Here is a 25,907-nt window from a genome sequence, read left to right as displayed (position 1 = left end):
CCCTTTTTTTTTTTTTTGTTTGATGTTATAATAGGTAAGTGCGTCCAAATTTTGGGGAATGAAACCCCAAATCGTGATTCACCGCTTCAATACCGAACCTCGTATCGGTGCCATGCAAGTACAGTATTAATACGAAATTTTTTTAGCTTCCTGACAAGTATTGGAGACCAGTCCTGAACTGGTACGGTATGATATACTCTATACCATCTGGCCATACCTGAAACTTTTGAGGCCACGATGGTTCTGAAACTATCTGCATATACAAAATTCTTTTTCTTGAAATAAAGAAAAACTTTGGAAGAAAGATATAATATCATTTGTTGCGGAAGGGGCTTCTCCTTGTTTTTTATTTTTTTATTTTTTTAATTTTTTATTGTTTGTCCCCCCCTCCCCCACGTGTAAAAAAAAAGAAAAATTAGTTTTTGCACAATTGCTACATGTCCTATTTAACTCGAGCATGACTTCGTTCTCGTAAGTTGTCATAGAATCTATTGAGTCTGCGTGGTCTTCCTTGCCTTGTACTGGCAGTTGGTCTAAGGTGAAAAGAAGAAATCGAAAAGCAGTTCTGTTGTCTGATTGTCCCCTCTCTCAGGATAGAACAAGACCTTCTCCCATATTCAATTGGTCACCAGAATCAAGGAATGCGCGTGAACTACTAGCAGATGATGGATGGACAGCCAAATGGAGACCTCTTTATAAATTGGGTTGCTCAGTTAAAAAATTGTGGGAGATTTGAACATCTCAGGAACGGCGAAACCATATCCCATTTGGAAGCCCATGGCATCGTCGCTCATAGGTAAGGCATGTAGGATTTCAGGGAAGGTATTACAACTAGAACTGCTCAAGGGAGTATCCTCACTAACGATAGCCTTAAAATAGGCTTTTCAAGTGTTTCAGGCCATAATTCAGAGGATTCAAGTCAAAGGATTTCTCATGAGTTAATGAATTTTAAGAGAAGAAAATGCTCTGTCCCAACTATTTTATCAAAGGCAAAAGGAGTCATTTTGGTTTGTGATTTTGACCATTAGTATGGTGTAAATACTGGTCGGTACAATACATGACTTGATCTGAGGATCAGATGCAGAAACATCACAGTTCATCTTGCAGGACTCTTCAACTATAGGAATGACATCGATGATGGAAATAGTTTCTTCATCAGCCTCAAATGATGCAGCTTCCTTATTTGAGAATAGCTAGCTCCAACAGAACATGAACAAATCCTGGAACATATAATTTGAGAGCATGAGCTCTTGCTCAGGACTCAGAAGTAAAAATGCAGATCCCTTGATTCTCCAAGGAACCATGAAGAACCCATTTTTCCAAATCTTCAAACTTGTATGGACTCATGGTCTTAACAGTGCAGGGTACTTCCTCGGTACTAGAAGACTCTGACCTCAATGATTTCTCAGAAATACTACCTTCTTGAATCGAGTTACTTTGCCGAAGCTGGCATCCATGCCGATAAAAGAACGAAACGAGAAGCAGGCCATGAAGAAAACCTGTTCTCGCCCCAGTTCCAACATATACCAACCTGTTATAGGGTCACCCTTCTCCATAAGGAACAATGTCTGGTTGCGGAGACTTTGAAGGAGGTGGAGGCAATATAGTATCAGCATTAGTGGGTTCATTTCTAAGAGGAACCAGAAGAGTGGCAAAAGGATATATAATCCATCCTAATTCCTACCCACAGTGGGTTTGCATCCAAGATTGATTGCTTATCGGTGTTAAACCTACCTGCAATTAAGGACACAACGTTACCCCAGATAATCACATAAGCAAATACTTATCTGGTTCCCAGTAGGGCAAGCACATCTAAGAGGGACTAGCAGCCTGAACTCAATAGTCAGCAAAAAGATGGAATACAGAATAGAAAGAAGAGGTTCCCTTCTCTGACGGTACATATTAGGCTTGTGAAACTTGGGAAGACCATGCCGGATTAGAACACATCTCTTCCATCAATATCTCAGAAAAAAAAGAAGAAGAAGAAAACCTCCATCAAGAGGAGGGAAATGCCACCATGAGGTTACTACTATGTTGGTGGCAAAATAATTGAAGTTTGATTGCTGATCTAAGGTCACTCCTAAGGAACCAATCAAGTAGAAATCACCACTCTCAAGAGAAAAGGATACTTTTTCATCAGAGTGGAGCTATAGCTTGAACCATGGCTTTAGTACTTAGTCATGGTGTTCCGACATTTCTTAGATTTATGGTCTGGCTGGTACCGCTCTTGCTGAACCAATTTCATGCTTGCCTAAACTATTTAACTGGGCATATTCTATTTCCACTACCCAAAATCTGAGCAGCAATGCAAAAATATAGATAACAAGAAATTATCTATTGGGAGGAAGACAATATTTATGTGGATACAAATAAATTTGTTTTCATTGAAGGAGGAGGTAAGTTCACAAAATTTCAAATGCCTTGATGATAATCAGATTTATTGCTGATGACTGCTAGACTCTCACCTGTTTACATATTGGATGTCAGCATTCTCTCTCAACCATTCCAGCACCTTTGCTCCCTCTAGAACATCTTGAACCTGTGTAATTTCATTGAAAATGTTACTTCATTTTAATGCTTGTAATAGCATAATTGGTATCAACAAGAGAATTTCTCTTCTTAAAGACGGGGAGAAGCAACTCAAGGTTTAGCATTACAGGCAAAATAGGTAACAAGATTCTGTTGACTATAAATGTGGCAAATCATCTGTGAAAAGTATATTGTTTGCAAGGTTCCTTTTTTATGGAGATGGAATGTGTGATTTTTCTGCATCTTCCTCTCGCAAGTCTTGATGGGCGGACGAATTTCCTTTGTTTACATTTCGGGGTGGGTGTAGTGGTCAGTCAGGCTGATACAAGTCCCTACATAGTCAGGCTGCACATAGAACTGACAGAACCTACCCATACTCAAATATTCTGTTCAGGTGGTTTAATTCTCACAATTCCTTCCTACATGTCCATTATTTATATTTCTTAGGCAAGCAGCCCAATCCCAAACCATATTTAGACATGCAGGCATTGATGTGGGGCATTTCAGAATGCTCTAATCAAGATATGTTTTTCCCCATGATATCAACGGTTTAAACAAATGTGCATGAGACAAAGTAGATTGAAGGGTTTTTTGGTGAGTAAACCAAGACTGACAGAAGAAATAGATATATATGAATCTCGACACTGCACAATAGTATGGGATGTGTAGAGGATGAAATAATGCACGCATGCTGTTCTTGTCATGTGTAGGTCCAAAAATCCTCACTCATGCTCATAACATCAATTGAACTGAAAATATAATAAAATAAAGAAATTTCATGTGATTGTATATGGGACGGTAATAAAAAAAACCTGCTCTCTAATACGCTCTTCATCATATTCTTGGTTATGGCGTTTGAACTCCGCCACAGAGTTCTCAACCTCTTTAACAAGCTCCTCCGTTGGATACTACAAAAAATTGAGAGTTAGTATCTTAATTTTAAGTTCTAACCAGTAAGTTAAGAGAATCATTAGATTTTCAAATTCATGAGTGTAGAGCTAACTAACATGACCAATACATGACCAATAAGTAAGCCTTTACTGATTAATGTTTACCAAACTTCAACATAAATTGAGCTGTATCTGGCACACATTCCACACCAACACTTATTAACGTGTAAACAAGACCAAGCCGCTAAAAGGCCTGAGCATTACTGATATGATCTAATTTGTAGAACTTAATTCACGTATAAATGAGGGGGCAATAAATAAATGGGCAAGGAAATAACACTTGTTTTCCAACTAATGGAGCAGGATAAATAACAAAGAAAATACTCACAAGTGAATATCACAAGAATACTGAAAGCAGGAAAAGCCATAACCAATAAGCTTTGATCTGTTTAACTGCTTGGAAAAAGGAAACAAGTAGAGGCAACATGAAAAATGGCACATCCTTGATAGGTTTCTACATTCACTTAAAATCCGATCAATCTGGCAGTATCTTGACATGGTTATGTAGCAATACACCAGCACCCATTAGTTACATAAAGGTGCCATGTGCATTGCCTTCACCATAATATTTTGGAAACCAAGTTATTCAGAAGGCTAGATTTGAAAAATATTAAACCCACTAAAGATAATTATGAAAATTTGAAAATTCTGAATTAACAGCTATACTCCAATTTACAAACCAAGGAGTAGAAATTCATTAACACTTTAGATGAAAGATTATATACATAATTTATTGGTGGCATGTTCTCAGAACTTTCTTTATAATATTTCTTGCTGATTTTCAGTTGAAATAATCAGGCTCGGATCACCCACAGCAAATTGTCCATTTAGACCCAATTTCGATGACTAAAGCCCCCATTCATGCAGTAACTATATGGGCAAGGGTTCTTGTAAAGAGGCAAAGTATGGAGTTAGGAGAGGATATTCCCATCGATCCTAGTCCTGATAATTTTAAGATGGTCAACATCACCTTGAATATGGAATTTGTTATGCAGGAAAAGTCAGGACTAGGAGAATTGTCAAGGCACTCCAATTTTTCTCCCACTCCTTCACTTCTTTAATTGGAAAGTCTCGCATATGCCAATAGGTTAGGCTGACCCAAAAAAATTCTAGAACTGGCTGGTTGGATCGAAAAAATCAAAACCTGATTTCTTATGGGCTACACCTCAGTAATCTTGAAGCTCAACAAATACCGAAGAAATTTCAACTTTTACATTATTTCGATCTACCATGAATATTGAAGAAATGAATTTCAAGTTTTACCTTAGCACCATCTCCTCATACAAAGAGCTCCATTTGGATGTGGTTTTGACTCAATTAAAGGCAATGCATGATGATCTTAGGCAATCTCCTCGCCTATAGTGATAACTAGACTCTCAAGTAGCAGCTCTCTTGAAGTCTTCCAGTTAATGGGAGGTATACTCACATGTTGACATGCTCGCATTCTTAATTTACTGTTAATGATGGCCTTAGCATTATTTCCAATATCCTTTACTAAAATCCGTAACTTTGTGTAGTATATAAAAACTTCAAAATTTTCTATGAAGTTTAAGAAGGTTCTATGTCTTGAAGTAGAAAGATAGTGGGATTCACCTATTACATCTTGGAGTTTGCATCAGTGTGCAAGGACATTCTTAACTTTGACCGCATGACTTTATTCTCAAATCTGCACCGTCAAGTGATGATTGGAGAAAAGCTAAGTACATGTGTAAGTTCCTTAGAGGTATTCTTCTGATGCTACAAATGTTGTTTTTATAGAACAAGATATACTATGCTAAACCTTTATTTTGATATAATATGAATGATCTAAAAACAATTTAGGCTGGAATCTAATAATGTTGTTGAGACAATGCAAAAAATGATTTAAAATGCAAGAAAACTTTGATAAATATCCAAAAGATCATGATCAGTTATTGGCAGTTGCAGAAGGTCTTTGAATTCGATTTGAAATGTCTCTTTCTCTTGTTGAATTTTGTTCTTCCAGAAATCTGTTACAGATCCACATTGCAGTCGTTGCACCTAAAAACTACCGAAGCTTTAATTTGAACTCTCTGTAAAAAATAATAAAAAACAACAAAGGGCAGTAAATGACAGAAAAAATTGGCATCCTCGTGAATCACTGGGACACCAACTGGTTCCAAATGTACGGATGGTACCATCTCAATACAGTCCCGACATGGTCCCTGACCGAGATGTTCCAGGACCAAAATTTGAAACCTGTATATTAAGTGTAATGTGTTTTTATGCACTATAAACCATCATAGCTCTTAGCTAGGATTATTGCACTTCCAATTGAGTACAGGAACAATTGATCCACCACATCATATCCTCTGACTAGTAAATATCCAAAAGGTTGGTAGAATATCTACCTGCAAATTTTCACCCTTGAAAATCTCACCAACAGCTAACATCTGTTTTATCAAGTGTGTAATACTCTCCCTCTCATATTCAAGGTATTCATTTACTGCCTTTTCACTTGAAAGAGATGCTACTTGGTGTTCATTTAGTTTCCTCCCTGCCTGTTCACATGAAGGCATGAAAATATCAGAAAGAAAATTAATAATACATACATGCATATATACATAGATTTCAGCCTTTTACCTGTAGCTGCAAAAGTTTAGCTCCATATAGCTGTCTACCTTGTTCCTCAAACAAGGACTGAGGAATATCAACTTCAACGATCTGAAAATATCAAGGAAATACATAAATACTACACAATAAATATGCCAAACAAATATTGGCTGTAGGGAGAAAGGCATGTAAAGTAGGAAATATTGTCAGTATGATTAAGAGCTCCATGCAGAACAATGACAAGAATGTGATGCATAACTGTGAACCTGAAATGGTTTTCAGTTAACAACAAATATTATTTTAAATATCTTTGAAGACAAATGGAAACCAAGGCCAATTTCTTGAACTAGCACATCACCTTACTCAATTGGTCTAATATTGCATTATCCGTTGCTTGTTCTAGGGCAGTTTGCTCCATTTCCCTACATCTCTGCAATATTTTTTCTCGAACCTGGGCAATGTAGCCAGCAAAAAATTATCAACAAATTTGGATTAAAATATTATACAAGAGATGATTGGTTTCTGTATGCACAGATTATTTCATGGTGAAGAAATTTTGTCCATTGCTAAAATAAGCTAACAATAGGTAAAGAGAGAACCTGACTTAAGGTATTGCATCCTGGAAGAAGCTTTTCAGCAAGAGAGTCATCCAGTTCTGGTAAATCTCTGTAGAAGAGTTCTTTACATTCAACCTAAAAAAGCTTGAGTTACAAAACCATCATGTACTGATTTTAAACAGAAAACAGCAACTGTTGTGAAGTCAGGTTGAAGTAGAGTTTTGGAAATTACAGATGAGAGCCATGATGGGTTATTCATAAAAGCACTTCAACTTTAAGCTTGCATATGGATAAATAGTCAATACTTTGCAATAGGATGATCTTAATAAGTTGGAATTCTTGGTAGGAAAACAAGAATCCGGCCACAAAAGTAACAATGGTTCTGATTAGCTCACTGATCAAAAACATATATTCGGCTAATAGAAGCAACCATCGGGAAAAACTACCCATATATTTATGGTCTTCCAGAATATGATAGCATAAAATGGCAAAACATGACAAATAACACTAGTGAGTCGCTACAGAAAGTTACTGCTCAACATGGTTGTTATCAAAATATATAGACAGAATTTGGTTCATCAGGCAACGCCTGCACCTAGCTAACTAAGAAGGCTAGTAACATTTAACTGCTAGGTTTGGAAAGTCCTGAACAGGACTGGGACACAAGTCAAACACAAGATTTGCGATGTTACTAATCAATAGTCAGCAGTTGCTTAGAAATAATGAAACTCACAGTAAATTGTGCATGAACACCTCGAACATTTTCTTGTCCCCAAGATTCCGGAAACTGAAGTGGAAATGACCTTGTTTCACCTTGTTGAATTCCAATTATCGAACCAAGAAATCCAGGAAGAAGATTATCACTTTCTTCTGTGTCCAAGTGAAAATCTGGAAGGAAAACCACCAAGGACTTTTATCTTATTCTTTTTTCATGGGGATACAAAGCAAACTCATTGAGATAAACACTACCAGAGAACTTAAAGCATATCACAGACGTGTTGGTAGCACTCTGATAATATCATTATCTGTTTCAAGAAAAATAAATATGAACCCACAAGAAATTTATAGGTTATTGGTGATAATTCATACAGTAATCTCCAGATTTTTTTCCATAAAGAGAAAACTTGCTTTTTCAAAAATGCAGTGAGTCTAAATTGTCATTCCACATCAGCAGGTGGTACTATTTCTTGGTGACAGCCCATGTTGGCTGGCACCCGATGTACCATGACCAGTATTGTCCGCAGGCACGAATTGGGAAGCCACCTATTAAATCTTTGTTTAACACTTTTAATTAAAAATACTTCATGACCGCCTTTTTCTTTTTCTTTTTCTTTTTTTTTGGGAACAACTCCTGTTCTTAGGGTGGCAAAAAAAACCGACGGCTCAATCTCGGGTAGGATTGACTTGAAATAGGCTCAATTCCGGCTTGGTTTGAAACTAAACAACTGAGCTTGAGCCAGCAATTTAGGCTCGAAAATAATTTTGACCCAAGCCAAAAAAACACCCAGCTAATTCAAGCTTGGCTTGGTAAGGCTCGATTTTCTTAGGGCAGCATAGTATTTTTAGTTATTTTCTACACTTTTTCTTTATAATCAAGACTTTGATTGGCATATGTTTTGACGTTTTAATCCATTAAATGTTAGTTCGGATTAATCAAGCTCGAAATCAAGCCTGAATTGAGCTTGGTTTAAGCTTGAATTAATTTTCTGTCTTGATTAAGGGTTTCCAAGCTGCTGGTTTAGGTTCACATTCAGCTCGTTCTAAAGTAGGCTCGAACTGAGCTTAAATTGTAGTAAACAAACATAGCTTGAACAAGTATTTCATGCTCGAAATTAATTTTTAGCCAAGCTTGATCAGGCCCAAGCTCATTGAACCTCGGCTCGTTTAGACCCCTTGCTATGCTGGCACAAAAAGGCATTATGTTGTACATGCCATGCCAGCCATGGGCCATCATGCCCTGTTCTACAATCTCCAAAAACATTCTGTTATATTTCTAAATACATCATAAGTCAGACTGCATTCAGCAAAAATCACATCAAATCAAGGAAAAATCAAAGCATTCAACATGCTTGATGCAATTTAGAGTCGGTTTCTGGGATTCAAATCCACAAAATTTTGATTCTCTAGATTCATTGATTAAGCATTATAAATCCATGTTTCTCTCCCCTTTATAAAAGGTGAGATCCTTTTCTGACCATAAGGATCCGACCTGTGTGCTTTCTACTTTAATATGCCAGAATCATTCTCAACAAATCCATATCAAGTGATCCAATTTTTTTCAACTGGTTTGAGTGAAGGTCAAAGATCTTGAGTGACCGATCTGGTAGAAACAACTCAAAAGACAAAGAAGTATTGTTAATTTCTTCATGCTCATTACAAGTTCAAAGTACCATAAGTATAATAAGAATAACCCAAGAGTTAAGTGGATTGAGACTTTTTTTTAAGAGACTGTTTTTTTCAAAATACTGACAAACTAAAAAGAATATGATCAAACTTTTTCAAAAAAGTTTTAATGTCATCCATCAGATGAACTATTAACATTTACGAAAAACTATCTTGGCATTTTAAAACTTATAAATATTTTATAGAAATAATCAAAATAAATAGAAGAAATATTATTAGAATAAACCATAGTTGACTCAATTCATTGACTATGTTCCTTGCCTCTGATGTTTGTGTCAATCAGCACATGATGTATGATGCTCCTTACTGATTACCCTACTATCTCTCTCTCTCTTTTTTTTTTTTTTTGTGTGTGTGTGTGGGGGGGGGGGGGGGGGGGTGTTGAGCTTCATTTTCTTTTGCATATGCATTGCTAATTTTCAGTTTTTTAAAGCAAATGGACCGAACAAGGTTTTAAAAACTGATACTAGAGGGCATATCGGCTTTAGAAAAACCACTACAGTACCGGTTTTCACAGTACTGCTTGTACTGTCATGTTCCAGCAGTTTTTAAAAACTTGAGCTGGAGCAATAACATGTTTGGAAAGCCCCTCAATTATAAAAAAAATACTTTTAAAGTAGTTGGTCACATTTAATCTCTTATCTGCATCTACTTCTTTTTTTATGTTGAGGATTCAAACAAGACTATGAAGACAAGAGATTAAGGCTATTAACAAAGCAGGACAGGAACTAATGGAAGGAATATTGAAAGAGAATAGAACCAAGATCATGAGTCAAAATTAGTAAATGGAAGATGCCCTAAAATAGAAGAAAATGCAGGATGTTAAGATTTAAGATTTCTTGCAGAGAAGGGATATTATTTAAGGAAAAAAAAACTAAGAATGTTGGAGAAAGAGGTCATTAGGATCTAGGCTTTGAGGTCGTTAACGGCTGATAAAGGAGATGAAAAAAAAAATACATAGGAAATAATCCTTCACAAGAAAGTCAGCATCACAGTTAGTGTAGCAGGAGAAATCATGTGGAGCAACTTAAATTGTACATACACAAAAAATGGTTCCTATGGAAAATAGATGATTTTATAATAGTATGAATGCAATCAGAACAGTAGAGAAAACAAATGGGCTATCCACTTGAGAAATTTTACAAGAAGATTAATTTCACTTGTCATACAACTCTTGATGAGCAAACTATTCACCACTTTCAGCCAAAACAAACCTCACTAAAGGAAAATAATGATAATTTGCAATTGTTTACTTAATTTTTTAAAAGATTAACCTAGGCAGCATAACTGTAACATTCTGCATGCACACATGTATGCACATAAGTGCTCACATATGAACACCAACGGAGAGGAAAAGATAGAAGACAATTTGGTAAGACGACTAAATTATCAGGAAGAGTAGATGACTCAACAAGGAAATATTGGTGAATGGTGATGGTAAAAGGACTAGTAACAAGGAAAGCCTTTCAATCATGTTAAGCATCACTGGGATGCATGATACCAAGGATCGGGGATCTAATAACATGACAACATAAATAAATAAATAAATAAAGGAAAGGCAAAATAAGAAGAGAATTAAGAATTTTCTTCAGAAAAAGAAAGAGAATTAAGATAAATATTGCATAAGTTTTCTACATATTCAAGATGCATTACCACAAGTTATGGCGCTTCATAATGAATACTGGGACATTTCTTGCAAATTTGCTTTGTCATGCGCATAAATCTACTCAACTAATCTTTTGCATTAAGAAGTACTACATTATGACAATCACTAACAACACCACATGCTCTAACTATAGAACAAAACGCACAATCAGCATAAACAACATCAGATAATTTAGTGAAGCAATTTATTTTGTGAACATAATATGGAATTTATTGATGGCAACAGAACAAGGTACAGTACCAGAGGCAGAGAAAGAGTTAGAAATTAGAAAGTAAAATGCAAAAATCATGACAAATGAGATGTTTGAATTTAAAAAGGACAAACCTTTTCTCTCCGCAGATGGAATTTTTTCACCTTTAGATTCATCTCTTTTCAGAGTTGTTGCAAATATATCAAGGACAACAAGATCGCCAATCTAAGAAGTTCAAAGCTTGCTTTAGAAGTAAGAGAATAATGTTTAGATGCAAGATAGCTCAATGTTCAAAATCATTTAGGTTACTGTCCACAAAAGATATTAATTTTGCACATAATATATTATTAATTCTATCAGGATTTTGTATAAACTATATATCCGCTAACAACTTGAAATAGAATGAAAGCTGGTCCATTCAATTTTAGTAAGAAAGCATGACAAGATCAAGAGTGACCAATTCAGTAAAGCTAAGAATATAATGGAAACAGAACATAGTAAAGATATATCTCAAGAAAATTCTTCAGATTCATAAAACATCAATAATTGCTGAGATGACTGAACAAACTTCATGGCAGTAGAATGGAGTAAAATGTTGTCAGCACAGTTGATATGACATGATATTATTGTGCCTTGCCTTGCAGCACATGGCATTGGTACAATACCAGTTGCATTCTTGTATGTACAATGTCTTCATGCCAGTACCAGGCCGGAATGATACTGGCATGCAATACCTTGACTTTCAGGTAGTAGGGCTGTTAATAGGCTGGCCCATGGGCCTGGCTTTATATTATTTTGGGGCCAGTCATTGTGCTAAGCCATTTAAGCTTTGAATTTGCTCAGACCTGGGCCATTCATTGACAACCCTGACTGGAGGAAAACTTAGAAGAATAAGTCAAAGAGATCAGGAGAACATATGCACAGCAAATTTAGCAGAAAATAAATGAAAATGAAGGTAATTCCAGAATTAGTGGTCAAGAAATGCAAGATAGAAATTTCCATTTATGATCTTCACTTAACATAAACAGAAAGGAAGAAAAGATGACACGTCCATTATGATTAGTGCACAGATGAAGTGGAAACATGCTAACAGTGCTAGGAGCATTTGCATGACAATGAAACCAGGGGAAACTTATGACATGAGAATAAAAGGTCAAGGAAAATAAGATCAACATTTTAGAGATGAAGATGGTGTCGACAGTGTTCTCGATAACTTATTGTGTTACAGTGATCCATGGTCAAATCCAGATAACACCCAAGTAGGCCTGGTTAGGAAAGGAGCTCAAAAGGCATAAGACTTTGAGAATTTATGAGGAGAAGGAACCTAGAAGTAAGAAAAATTGGAAAGCTTGCATTCACAAAGACATTATTCAAAGAAAGATTTATAAAGTCAAGCCCATATAGGGAAGCCTTGTTGGTCTAGCTAAGGTTATTAATTCTAGCCTGTTAATGACAATTGACATTTTTCACGTATTGATACAAGGCATAAAACCATCAAAAATAACACTACCAAAGTACAAATCATGTGTCCGATAAAGCTTCTTATGAGCCATCAAAAACACCATCCTGTAAATGACTATCTTCAAATGCAAATTACCATAACTAGGTAAAAGTAATCCCTTTTTTTTAACTTTCAGAAAAGGTATCAGGTTGACGAAGGTCCTCACCACTATCTACAAGTGCATATATTACAAAATAAAAAAGGGTCTGAAAGTTAACTTCTTATAATATGAAACTGAACAGCAAGATGTGAGATAAAAAAATTTGATATTAAACATCCCATTGAACACAATAATGGGAAGCATATGATGAGTGTAGTAATATTCAACTTGATCCTCAACTCAGCAGCTACTAAAGAATGAAAATGAGTTTCACACAATTGCCTTATTATGAATAGCAGGGGCAGCTTCTTATGAAGTAACTTTCTAAATATGGTCACAACAATTCAATTCAGATTAAACAATAACTAAAGGGAGAGCTCATACTTGGTGCATTTAAATCAAGAATTACCTGCAAGCCTCTATCAGTTACAATTCTCAACGATCCTAGAGCCTTGTGACGGCGTCTTAGCTCTATTTCAGAAGCAATTTGAGCATTAATGATATCGTCTATCTCAACAATAATCTTCATATTTTTGTATTTATTCTCTGATAACCATTTGATCTCAGGAGCCACATCGACCACAACATCATATCTGAGAGATAAAAGGAATCCATTAAAGAATACTTATCTAGGAACATAGGCAGCTAAGTCTGTAACAGCTCTTCATGACACAAAACAGAACTAGCAGATATCAATTAATCACTTGTGATTTACTTTATAATGGACATATATACTCTAACATTAAACTCAAAGTCCAGAGAGTCACTCACAAGGCTCCATGTCATGTGGCTGTTCAACTCCAAAATGTTAAAACCCCATAAAATTAATACACCCTACTTACTCCAGCTGATAATTTGAGGAAAATATGAAAATGAATTGCACCTCTGAAACTGGTTGTGCATTTAACAAAATATATAAATAATAAAATCAGAATGGAGGATCACAGCCATCCATAGTACAAATAAGAGGGACTCATGAAACACATTTGAGTATTTGGGTATGTGGATCAGATGTCTGTGAAACTCTCTTTTCACTTTATGTATTATCAATGTATAAAATTATATTCAATTTGCAACAAAAAGGATGCAGATACAACATTGTTTGGCATAAGTTGAATCTTTGTGCAGATCTCTCTAGGACTTCTAATGCAATATGAAACATTGATTTGAAATAACAGACCCTGAGCACACATAACCAAAGTTAAAAAAAAAAAGAACAAAATCCCCGTGTCAACTAAAATTCTTGGTCCGTCCACCTCGCTTCCCTTGATTTCCATGATGCTGTTTGTTTTCAACATAAACATAGCTATGACCAACAAGATTAATCCCGTCTAAGGTTAGCAACATGCTTTGGAATCTTCATCATTCATCCCTTTCAACTAACAAACCATCTTTGACTGCAAGTCCCTGAAAAATATTTCTTTCCTTATCTTATGATAAATGTGAAATGAAATTGAAATAATCAACACAAGAATTGGGGCTTGCCCCAATGGTCATACCATGGTCGGAGGAACCGGTACTGGACCCATACCGGTTTTCCAATGGGACAGCTCGGTACAGGCCCACGCCGTACTGTGCCGGGCCCGTATCGACATAGCGGAACAAACGGGGGAGAGGAAGAACGAGAGAGGAAAAAAGAGAGAGCGGGGAGGCAGGGAGGGACGCCGGGCTCCACTGGCCCTCCGCCGACGTCCTCTCCCTCTCCCTCCCTCCCCCGCTTGCTCTCTCTTTTCTTCTTCTAATCCGGCTCCGAGAACGCATTACGTTTTCGGAGCCGGAACCATACCGGTGAGCCACCGGTATAGTTCGAAATGGGTGGAACCGCCCGGTTCCGCCGACGTTGGGTCACACCCCTTTGCTTAGCAACCAAAGGATCTGCATCATTGTAGTGTGGGTGCTTAACAACCAAAATCTCTCTCAAACGAGAAGGAAATCAAAACAATCAAGCTTACTTTTTTGTTAACTGATGGATGCCTATCTTTGGAAACAGAGAGCTGTCATGTAAAATTTCCAGCATACTTAGCGCATACTTTGCAAAGAAATATAAAAATAAAATGTAGAATACATAATCAAGTACCAAACAGAATCTTTTTTTTGCTTGTAACAGAAGCAACAGAAGATAATTTATCAGAATTATGTATGGCGAAACAAAGACAATGGCACAGTCTTGTTTCCCTTACAAGGTTAGAAGGATGTAAAAGGAATGACATGGTCAGAACAAAAGAATGGAAACATCACAGACATATCAAATAGGTTCAGAATGATGAAACAATAAAAATATCAAGAAGTTTCACCAACCTTAGAACATCTTGGAGAGAGAAAGTGTCATACATCTCTGAGAACTTAGTTGCAATGCGAACAGAATCTTTTAAGGCCCTTCCCTCTACCTAAATTAATACAATATTTTAGTTAAATAGTAATAAATCACAGCAAGAGCAGGAATATAAGATCAGTGTCTGAAACTGACCGCTCTACTAGAATATCAACACAGCAAAAGTTTCATTCCATTTAACCCTCCAAGAGAACATAAGATAGAAAGTCTATTATGAACATATAAATAGAAACTAGCATGTACATGAAAAAGCCCGCTATCTTAAAGATCACTAGTGAAACAAAGATGAAATCCAAAACTACAAGTCAATTTTACAGTACCAAAATTGCAATGTCCTGGCCCAATACTAATTGGGCCCAATACTTTTGAGGCCTAGTTTAAGAGTATCTGGGCCAGGTCGTTAATGGGCCGTATTGGGCTCATGGATGGCAGCCCATGGAGGGCTGCCACCTCACGCCTGAGGGCTGAAGTGATGGGGCCCCAGCTGGCCAGTAGGGGGGAAGGCCAGCTGTTGGGCCCTCATCCATGCAAAATGGGAATCCGCCACCTCTCATCTAGGTTGAAAGAACAAGCCCAGCTGGGCTGAGGGAAAGGGCAGTTGTAGGCTTCTGGAGCAAGGAGGAAGGAGAAGGTGCCACCTCTCCAAGGGTCACCTCCTAAGCGGAGTTTATTTAAACCCTCAGTTTCTTAACTTAGGATTTACTATACCCTCTTATTCCTTAGCCCTCAGGAGTACTGTACCAGAGAAGCCGAACCCTGGAGCCGAAGGTTGAAGGAGCTGAACCTCTGAAGCTCTAGAAGAGAAAGGAGGGATTTCTTAAAGGGTGTACTGCTCGACTGCAGCCAACTCGGAGCAAGGTAAGACCTGATTTACTTAAGTAAATAGGTTTAAACAAAATAAAAAGGGAGGAAGTTCCTCTATGGAATGTTTCTCCCCTCTGTTTCAACAACGAAACAGAGGGAAGAAGAAGACTCTAGCACAGAGGAGATGGAAGAAGAGTAAACGGCCAACGGGTTCCACCCCGGGCCAGACCCACGCACAAGGATAGGCCGCGGGCCGGCCTGAGTAAGACCCAAGGCCAGCCCAGGCCCAATAACGGAACTAGGCCGAGCCCAACCAGGGCCGGCCCAGGTCCAGCAATCATCCGGGCCAAGCCCAACTAGGCTCGGCCGCAGTTGCCCTAGGGCCACCAGGCCCCGGCCGAGCCCCACCTCTTCTCCGGTGAGGAGGTGGTGGCGCCACCACAGAGGAGGAAAAGAGGAAAAAGGAGAAAGAAAAAAAAAGAAAAGAAGAAGGGGAAGAAAGAAGAAAATAAATAAACAAAAATAAATATATTTTACTTACCCGGACCTTGAGGCTTTATCCTCGGACGGTGGCTCTCCTTCGCCATGACCGGAGCAGGTGAGGGAAGTCCTGAAGACTAAACCTTCCTCCGGCGTCACTACGGAGGAGGTTTAGCCCCTCCCTCTCTCGTTGCCTTCACCTCGAGGAGGTGCACCCCCTCGGTTGCAGTCGCCAGAGCGGCTGCAGGCCGAGGAAGTGTCAGCCGCCTCAGGGGAGCCCCCAGGGGCTCGGCCCTACCTCGGGGACCTTGTTCGACTCCTCTGGCATCACTTCGGAGGAGGTCCAGGGTCCCCTACCCTCTCCTTTTTGCCGCTCCAAGGTGGGAGCATCTCCCGGAGGAGACTTAAACCCCACGGTGGCACGGCAAGAGGGAGAAGAGGAGGTGGGGGGCGGAAGCAAGAGAAAGGAAGGAGGGAGAAAGAAGGGAGCAGGCCGGAGGTTTTGGCCGGAGGAAGAAGAAGGGAGATCAAGGGGCTAGGGTTTCGGTGAAGATGAAGGAGGAAGGGAGAGAGACCAGAAGAGAGAGAGGGGAGCGGGAGACAAAGAGGCGAGAAGCCTCTGGAAAATGGGACCCTTAACGGGTTCGGCCTAACGGGTCAGATCTGAGTTCGGGTCCGAAACCCGTTAGGCCTAATAAATAGTAATTTTGGTTTAGCCAAATTGACCAAACCCGAGCCCAATCAGTTTGGGCTGAATCCAAGTGAACCCAAATCCCCAAACTTAGCTAGCTCTAATTTGGGCCAAGCACAGACCCAATTGGGTCTGAACCCAATTTAAATTAAGTCAATTCATTGGGCACTTTAAACCTGAACCCGAGCCCAATTAGTTTGGGCTAAGTCTGAGCGAACCATAATTGAATAAATCGGGCTAAATCCAAGCCCACTTGAGTCAGGTTCGAGCCCAATTGAGCTGAGTTAGTCTCAGCATACCTAATTGAGTTCAAATCAGGCCCAATTCAAGCCCAATTCAATTAATTGGAGACCAAATTGGCCACAGGCTGACTCTAACTCAAGCCCATCTTTTAATTAAAAGCCCAATTGACCTGCGTGAACCTAATTTGGTTCTAAATCGAGCCCAAGGGCTCCAAATTGGGTAAATTGGACTTGGGCCAGATCCTTAGATGAATCCAAGCCAGTGAATTCATGTTATGATAAATTTATGAAATAAATAGGGAATAATGTGACCCCTATGTTATTAATTTAAGTGATCAAGAATTTGTCACCCAAACGTAAGAAATTGGAAAGCGAATTTTTGTAAGTAACTTGTCTTAATCTTATTACATTTAAGGATCACATACATAAGTAACCTGTCTTAATCTTATTATAGATCATGTATCACATTTTATAAGATGAACAAGTATTATTCATGCAATTTAAATTGTTTAAATGAATTGTGGAAAAAGTAAGCAGCCTGCCTTAATCTTATTACATTATGGATCATGTATATATCATGTTTTATAAAGAGTTAAAATGTTATTCATGCATTTTGAATTATGCACTACATGAATTATGATGTTATAAGTGCATTAAATATAGTATTTGTGGCATAAAACCTAAGATCAGATATTAATTGCCGTTGATGTATTTTCACTCTATCTATGCGTACTATTTGTGAAAAGTACTACTTATGGACTCTCAAACGCCATCTATGGATGGCCTCCGCTAATGGGTAAGAATAACTGAGCGTATGGGACCCTGCCAGTGGGAGACGGGAGAATAACTGACTTACGATCCCTGCCGTGGGAGTTAAGTACGGCCGTAGCTATAAGTCTGAGAGTGTAAAGACCCGGCGCCGTGCATACGGTTTTACATTGTATTTTCATAACAATACTTGCTGAAACAAGCACCGATTTGCTGGCTCAGTATGAATATTTTATTATGAATTTATTTGATGCACATGTTAGCTTCTCAAACTCTGCCTAAACATGTTTAGCATTATGATTGATCCGGTAAGATTATGCAGGATTACTTACGGAGCTGTGTAGCTATACCCGTTCATTTATGTTTTTCTTTCAGATCACCGCCAGTGATAGCATCGAAGACACTTTTCTTTTCGAATCAGGGCTTCTCTCTTTTGGGGTAAACATACATTTTGTGTACATAAAATGTTATAGAAGCTCTGTACCCTACATTACCTTATGTGATACACTGCAAATTTTTATAACTAAAAGTTTGACTAGTTTGACTACCCTGTTACCCAAGTATGAGGCTTCATGCTATTGTAGACGGTAGTCGGCAATAGCACGGCCGTGTCACGGATCCGGATCCGGATCGTGACAAAAATAATTACCAATAAGTCAGTTATTTAAAACTACGACATTTTTATTGCATTAATGAAATGGAAAATAATTTTGGTTCTATTACATAAGTCATGTGCTAAAGCAAATGTTACATACCGAAGACATGGCTTGTGGAAGAGTTTTCTTTAGAATTGCTTCAATAGCAGCCTGTTGTATATTTTGTCTACCAATGTAGTTAACAAGTATGTTTTCTGGGATTTTCTTCCCCGGGCGAAATCCAGGAACCTGAGCATAAATTTAAAAATCTGGCATGATTTACATTATAATGTTCATTCTTTTTATAAAAAAAAAAAAATGCATACATAGCCACTATCCTTATACATGATGCATGATCCCAAACATAAAACCTCTTTATAATTCAAAGGGAAGACAAAGCAAGAAAATAAGACTTATGGAGGATAATTAAAAGATGAATTGCTGGACACAAACTGCTAGTCTTGTTTCAAGTACATTAACACAAGTGATTTTCCTGGAAAACTGATTAAAAACGATCGACAGTTAAAGATAAAGGCCAGAAGTCATGCCCCTGTTAGTTGGAATGCTTGATTTGAAGGACAAAAAAGAGGATAGCAGAGCAAAGGAATTCTAAGACGTAAGTGGTCAGAAGGTATCTGAGACTGTCTTGCCTTATGGGAGATATATTTATGGGTGCATAAACATAAAAGCAAGACTCAGAAAATTGAGACATCACAAGGATAAAGACACAAAACCCAATTTCTGGTGTGAATTGGGAAAGTAAGATCTATGAAGAGGGAAGGAACTGATCCTTTAGAGATGATATATTTCATATCAACATCATATAAAGCTTGGTAAAGGTGAACTTGTTATTTGAATAAATAACATGTTTCTTGATTCTTTTATATTATCTATTTTCCTGTTACTTTAGTATAGTAAACAGGTTCACATTATAATCAAGTAATCGACCTAACTGTTAGAGCATTAATAGATAGTCTATAAGAAAATTTCCAACAGGAAGCAAGTACACCATTAAAATTTTTATAACAAGTTGCTTCAGGAAATGTGCATGCAATGTCCGATATTATATCATCAAATGAAATTTTTATATAAATAAAAAATACCTTTGACCGTTTGGCAAACTCATCTAACACTTTTCTGTAACATTCCTGGCATACAGCAGGAGGGACTTCTACACTTAATCTAACCTGCAGAGAATACCAGTCAATCAGGAAAGGATTACCATAAAACAACAAAATGAAAACACAATTAAACCATAACTATCTTCAAGATAGAACTGGATGTAGAATGAACTGGATATATCAGAAAAGATCCATTGTAATATTTGCCAAAAAAATTAAAGCACCATATGACCATAACCAACAACCATTAACCTATCTATATGGGACCAGATTTATCAATCCTCTCTTCGCGTTTTGTTACGATAAAGAGATTACACAATTTATGAATGCAACATTTTATCAAAAATACTCGAGTATAAAATGACCTCCATTGACAGATTATTGGTGATAGAATGGCAGCCCAGAGATCAAGCGGTAAACTACAGATGCAATCTTCCGTTTGAGTAACAATTTGCTTTGGAACTGTGGAACCGATATTATATTGTTAAGAGCAACTTCCAGCTTCCAGCTGATCTTACACTTTTACATAGGAAAGCAGAAACTGCCTGACACTTGATCATTAGGCATTCAAACTTGATGTAACAAAGAGTTCATACTTCATACTACAAGAGAATACCCGATTAAACACAAAGAAACTGCTGGTTGTTTTGTTGCCTACCCATTACAACTGTCATCCAAGGCACATCACATTATAGTAGGAACAAAAAGGAATTTCTTGCATAGTATTGCAGGCACCCAGCTAAGCATTGGTTAGACACGCTTCCAGGTAACCTTACCTCCTTGAAGACTGAATGCCATCACTCAAGAGAGTTTATTCCTTAGAACATTAAGGAGATCATCCTATGCAACACTCATAACCTGCTGAAAATCTTGACTTGCATAGCTGAAACTCCTAGATACTAATCAAACATACATCTACCAAAACAAGACGACCTTATATGCATCTCAAACTTGAAAAGTATTACAAGTTGGGCATTTTAAAGAAATATATGTGGACTTCCAACTTGTAAAGTAAACCCAAAAGAAACATCAGAAAGAACAAAATTCTTGGTGCCTTATCAACCACATTGCAGAAGAAAGAGAATGCTACACATTAACTCCTTGAGAATGTCTTGTACTGAACGATACACAAAAAATCAAGTCTTTTGCAGAACGGTGTAGAGCATTTTGTCATGCTAGAGGAGTCATAGCTCACAAACTACAGTCTCACAAATATCCATGTACATACATACACACGCACACATATACATACATATACATATACATACACACACATGTATGTGTGTGTGTGTGTGTATATATATATATATATTGTTGCTGGAAATTGGACTCGGGCGTGTCCACTGGGTAAGAAGGGAGGAGCTCCGTCGTCTGGCAGTGGGTGGCGATCCGTCAGCGGGCGGCGTCCTCCGGGGGACCTGCAAAAAAGCCGGTGGCCGGAGTTTCCGGCGCCGGCCCTACGATGTCTAAGTCAGAGGGGGGAAGGATGTATGGAGGAAAATATGTCCAGAGTTTCAGCATCCAGCCCCCTCTAAGGTAGGAGGATTCTCCTTTTATAGAGGGGCGCTGGGTTACCTGTGATGTGATGGGGCGAGGTTGCCGTACAACCGAGCACGTCGCATGAATTGATGCACGATCATGCGAATTCATGCCTTGCCGTAGGGGATGAGGTCAGAATCAGGGAGTTGTCACGGCTGACTGGATGCAGCCGAACTGATTTGCCGTGGAGGACTAGAGATCCGTAGGTAACAGAGACCATGCACATTAATTGTTGAGTAAGCTGGAGGTTTGCAGAGACCATGCGCATTAATCGTTGAGTAAGCCGTAGGTCTGCAGAGGCCATGTGCATTAATTGTTAAGTAAGCCGGAGGTCTGCAGAGGCCATGCGCATTAACTGTTGAGTAAGCCGCTCAAGGCGTGGTCCCAAATCGGGCCGTAGGAGGATGTGACCGCAGCGGACAGTCGGCGAGATCCGGCTTCCGGGATCAGATGCCTTCCGAGATCGGGATCGGGCGCTTTCCAAGTCGGGCGTCCTCCAGGTCGGGCGTCCTCCAGGTCGGGCGCCCTCCAGATCGGGCGCCTTCTAGGTCGGGCACCTCCGACTATGTGCTGGTGGCCTGCTTACGTACTTTGGGGCGGTTTATTTTCCTCCAACACTCCCCCGACTTCCGAGTTCGAGCTGTTCGCGAGCTCGGACGTAGGAAGTAGTTGCTTTTATTGCAGTGGTGGGGGCCAGGGAGACTTAAATTGTGTCGACGCTCCGCGCGCTTCGTGGTGCTTTTAATGAGAGGAGAGGGGCGACACCCTTTCGTCCTTCGAGGCCGCCTCGTGTAGTGGGCTCATGATGGGGCTCCGGGATCCGACGGGACACCGCCTCGATTTCGTATTCGAGGCGCCAGCCCGGAATGAATGTGCTGCTTCAGCTTTCGGGGCCGGCACGTGGCGCAATCTGGGCGAAAGGCGGGATCCAGCCCTGCCGATCTGGGCCGTTGGGAGGGTCTATATAAACTCCTTAACCTGGCCCTAAAAAAGGTCTTGCTTGGCTGCTTTCCTCTTTTCTGTCGCTTCTCTTCTCCTGTTTTCCTTTCCCAGTCGTGACAGAGCTTTTCCGGTGGCGCCCCAGGGCGATTTCCGATGAAAGAAGATATCGAGCTCGGCTTCAGTCCAGAGAACCAAAGCCGAGCGGTTCCTCGAAGGGTAGCTGGGAAGGCCTTGCAGAGCACAGCCTCCGAGGATCCTTGCAATGCCATGAGGGCTCGGTAGCTCTCCAAGTGGTCGAGGGGGTCGGCAGTTCCGTTGTAGGGCTCCACCTGGAGCATTTTGAACCTCGGTGGGACCGGCTTACCCTCGATCTGGCAAGAAAAGAGGAACTTGGTGGTAAACTCAAAGTCACCCTCGCGCCTTGCCTTCCTGTTATGAAGCGCTTCAATCTGGCGCTCCAAGTTCTCGACCTTCCTGTCGAGCTCCCCAACCTGGGGGATTGTCACAGTAGCCCGCTTCGGTTCGTGGTGGTCCGGGGCTGACTCAGCCTCCGAAGGCTACGGCCTTCTGTCCAGGCTTCTCCTCGGCAGTTCTCTTCGGGGAGACGCTCGTTCTTCATTATTAGCCTTGGAGGAGCCATGAAGATTTTGGCCCTGGGAGATCGGTCCATTTGGAGGAAGCACCGGTTGGGCCAGGGCCTGTGGAGGTAGCATAGGTGAGGCTTCCTCACGCCACAAGCCTTGGACGGCGGCGGCCAAAGCCTGGACCTGCTGCACCAGGATGTTGAACTGTTCCGGCTGGACTTGGGGAACCGGGTCGGCCGGAGGCGGCGAGTTTTGGACGGAGTGTCCAGAACTTGGTGGAAGACGTCGGAAAGCATTGGAGGCTCCTTTACTTCTCAACTTCATGGCCACGACTCGGGCCCTTCCTCTAGCGCCAATTGTTGCTGGAAATTAGACCCGAAGATGTCCACTGGGTGAGAAGAGAGGAGCTCCGTCGTCTGGCAGTGGGTGGCGATCCGTCAGCGGGCGGCGTCCTCCGGGGGACCTGCAAAAAAGCCGGTGGCCGGGGTTTCCGGCGCCGGCCCTCCGATGCCTAAGTTAGAGGGGGGAAGAATGTATGGAGGAAAATATGTCCAGAGTTTCAGCGTCCAGCCCCCTCCAAGGTAGGAGGATTCTTCTTTTATAGAGGGGCGCTGGGTTACCTGTGATGTGATGGGGCGAGGTTGCCCTACAACCAAGCACGTCGCATGAATTGATGCACGATCATGCGAATTAATGCCTTGCCGTAGAGGATGAGGTCGGAATCAGGGAGTTGTCACGGCTGACTGGATGCAGCCAAGCTGATTTGCTATGGAGGACTGGAGATCCGTAGTTAACAGAGACCATGCATATTAATTGTTGAGTAAGCCGGAGGTCTGCAGAGACCATGCGCATTAATCGTTGAGTAAGCCGGAGGTCTGCAGAGGCCATGCGCATTAATTTTTGAGTAAGCCGGAGATTAATGCAGGATCCAGCAGGGAGAAGTTTCAAGCTACCATAGCTATCCGTAAAGGAAATTATAGAAGGCTTTCTGAAAAAAAGGCGCATCTCTATGATTGCAAACGATGTCGACCATTATGATACGCGGAGTCTAGACTTGGAAGCTTGAAGCACAAGTAGTTGCTAGACGCGGCCGTGTCTGAGCCATTCTTTATGTAGCAATGCATTGTCATTTATGATCCCAAATCGGGCCGTAGGAGGATGTGACCGCAGCGGGCAGTCGGCGAGATCCAGCTTCCGGGATCGGATGCCTTCCGAGATCGGGATCGGGCGCTTTCCAGATCGGGCGTCCTCCAGGTCGGGCGTCCTCCAGGTCGGGCGCCCTCCAGATCGGGCACCCTCTAGGTCGGGCGCCTCCGACCATATGCTGGCGGCCTGCTCACGTGCTTTGGGGCGGTTTATTTTCTCCCAACATATATATATGTATATATGTATATATGTATATATGTATATATGTATATGTATATATGTGTGTATATGTATATATGTGTGTGTGTATATGTATATATGTGTGTGTGTATATGTATATATGTATATATATATATATATATATATATATATATATATATATATATATATATATATCCTGCTTTGTCTAGTAGACATGTTTGTCTTTTCTTGCGGTACTGATCATGTGGCAGGATTCTTGTTCTGAAATTTCCGAAATTCTTACTATCAGTTCACCATCAATATGCCTAAAAATCCATCACAAACGTCTTAAGATTACATGAATCCAACTTCCGAGTGAAATAAGTTCAGGCTGGATAGAGAATTCAAGGCATAAAAGCTACAAAACTCTAACCAATTAACACGAAAGGGCACCTCAAGGCAAGTCATAATGCAACATTAATCCGACCACCTGTCTTAATATGACACACAATTGAATTCTAATACAAACCAATTAGCAGTGGACATTAAAATCGTTTTAAAAGAAATAGAGGACGGAAGAGAGGGAGAAACAGGAGCTAACACTGGAGCGAGGCTCTTTCGTCTCCGTGACCCGGACGTCGGCCGGAAACCGATCCTTCTCCGCGTGCTGGACCGCGACGGCGTTAGCAGAGACAACGAACGGCCTCGAATTTTGCGAGGGAGAGGAGGAGACGCGCGGGAAGGAATGGCGGGAAGAGGCGAGCTTCGGAGAGGATGCGGGCATGAGATTCTTGGACGACGGCATCTCCGTAGAAGAAGAGGAGAGAAGCGAAGGACGAGAGCGAGAGGGGAGGAGGTGAAGAGCGGAGTTAACGACGAGCTCCATTTTTTGGAAGAGGATAGAAACAAGCTGCTTGGAACTCGGGATTTTTCAGAGCGGCGAGGAGATAAAAGGGGCGTGTTGGGCTCGCGGAGAATTGTAAGACCGCGTTTGGATGGGAAATAAGCCGAGATAACCCTTATTCCTTCCTTTATCTTGCCAAATCATCTTTTACCAGCGGGGTAGTCCAATTACCTCCTTGCATCATCACGCGGGACATCTTCCTTCGATGCAAATGGGCGGAGTTAAATCGAGTCCTTAGTAACTCAACACAGCCCAGTCTCTTATTCAAGACCTAATATTGGACCGAGATCCGGCCTGAATCCACGGCTACAATTTTTAACCCAACAAATTATTTGAATCGAGTCAGATCCATATATAACTCAGTCTAATCCAAAAAATTTGAGTCGAGACGGGTCCAGGTCGGGCCTGGTTCAGATCTAGTCCCAATCGTCTTTCTCTTTGCCGAAGTTGAGATTTCTTATTTAACCAATCTACACTTTCTCAAATTTAATCATACAAATAAACGACATGCTAGTCTTAAATGTTTGGTAGCTCTCCTATCTTGTTCATAATTTATTCATACATGACCCTTACGTTGCTCGTCAAGGTCTTTGGGCCTACTATTGTCGTTGTTCATCAATGCTGCGCAGCTCTCAAGGACTTGTATCAACTTCATAAGCAACATTTGGACCAGATTCATAGATATTACACTGGACGATTTATCCAAGTATTCGTAAATGGTAATTGGGCCTTTCCACAAAAGTTGATAGTCTATAAATAGTGCTCAACAATACCTGATAGTCTGATATCACTCAAAGTCGAAAAATTTATGGACAGTAAAATACATTGAACGAGTACATACTTCAAAACCAAATGCATACGGTGTTTTCAATATGAGTCTAAAATCTTTTCTGAAAACAAAAAACATGGATCTAAAATAAGTGTTGAAGATGTAATTAAGGTCTAAAGTTGACAATAAATCTTTTGAAATAGAACTACATGAGTTTTCCTATTCCTTTCATCTACTGGATTGGCTGGCCTCCACTTTACTAGGAGCAAAGCAGCAATTTGAATTCAAAAAATCCGGTAAACT

The 25,907-nt window shown here is 40.2% G+C and overlaps 1 protein-coding gene across 2 annotated transcripts; it reads right to left on the bottom strand.

The window, feature by feature from the left end:
* Positions 1–1,002: 1,002 nt before the first annotated feature.
* LOC120106885 (trigger factor-like protein TIG, Chloroplastic) lies at positions 1,003–24,921 on the bottom strand. 2 transcript variants are annotated; one of them, XM_039119988.1, is made up of 14 exons: positions 24,533–24,921; positions 19,523–19,606; positions 18,540–18,668; positions 14,766–14,854; positions 12,877–13,060; positions 11,001–11,091; positions 7,341–7,495; positions 6,650–6,742; positions 6,409–6,501; positions 6,081–6,161; positions 5,849–5,998; positions 3,342–3,437; positions 2,466–2,539; positions 1,003–1,220 (listed from the first exon to the last, which is right to left on the bottom strand). In XM_039119988.1, the coding sequence occupies exons 1-14, from the start codon at positions 24,815–24,817 to the stop codon at positions 1,118–1,120; spliced, it is 1,707 nt and encodes a 568-aa protein (XP_038975916.1). In that variant the 5' UTR covers positions 24,818–24,921; the 3' UTR covers positions 1,003–1,117. The 2 variants fall into 2 exon arrangements, with proteins under 2 accessions (XP_038975916.1, XP_038975917.1); XM_039119989.1 differs by lacking the exon at positions 1,003–1,220 and adding an exon at positions 1,299–1,734.
* Between the last annotated feature and the right edge of the window lie 986 nt (positions 24,922–25,907).

Source organism: Phoenix dactylifera, unplaced genomic scaffold (genome assembly GCF_009389715.1).
Source record: "Phoenix dactylifera cultivar Barhee BC4 unplaced genomic scaffold, palm_55x_up_171113_PBpolish2nd_filt_p 000674F, whole genome shotgun sequence".
NCBI lineage: Eukaryota > Viridiplantae > Streptophyta > Magnoliopsida > Arecales > Arecaceae > Phoenix > Phoenix dactylifera.
Note: the sequence above shows the minus strand (reverse complement) of the source record. Positions and strands in the feature narration are given on the sequence as shown.

What these genes read in the sequence shown, in the direction of transcription:
- LOC120106885 (XM_039119988.1), bottom strand. Translation starts at nt 24,817, where the DNA reads ATGGAGCTCGTCGTTAACTCCGCTCTTCACCTCCTCCCCTCTCGCTCT. An exon ending in TTCCACAAGCCATGTCTTCG is followed by an intron (nt 14,855 to 18,539) that starts GTATGTAACATT and finishes GTATTAATTTAG; the next exon opens with GTAGAGGGAAGGGCCTTAAA. An exon ending in TCCATCTGCGGAGAGAAAAG is followed by an intron (nt 7,496 to 11,000) that starts GTTTGTCCTTTT and finishes TTTTCCTTCCAG; the next exon opens with ATTTTCACTTGGACACAGAA.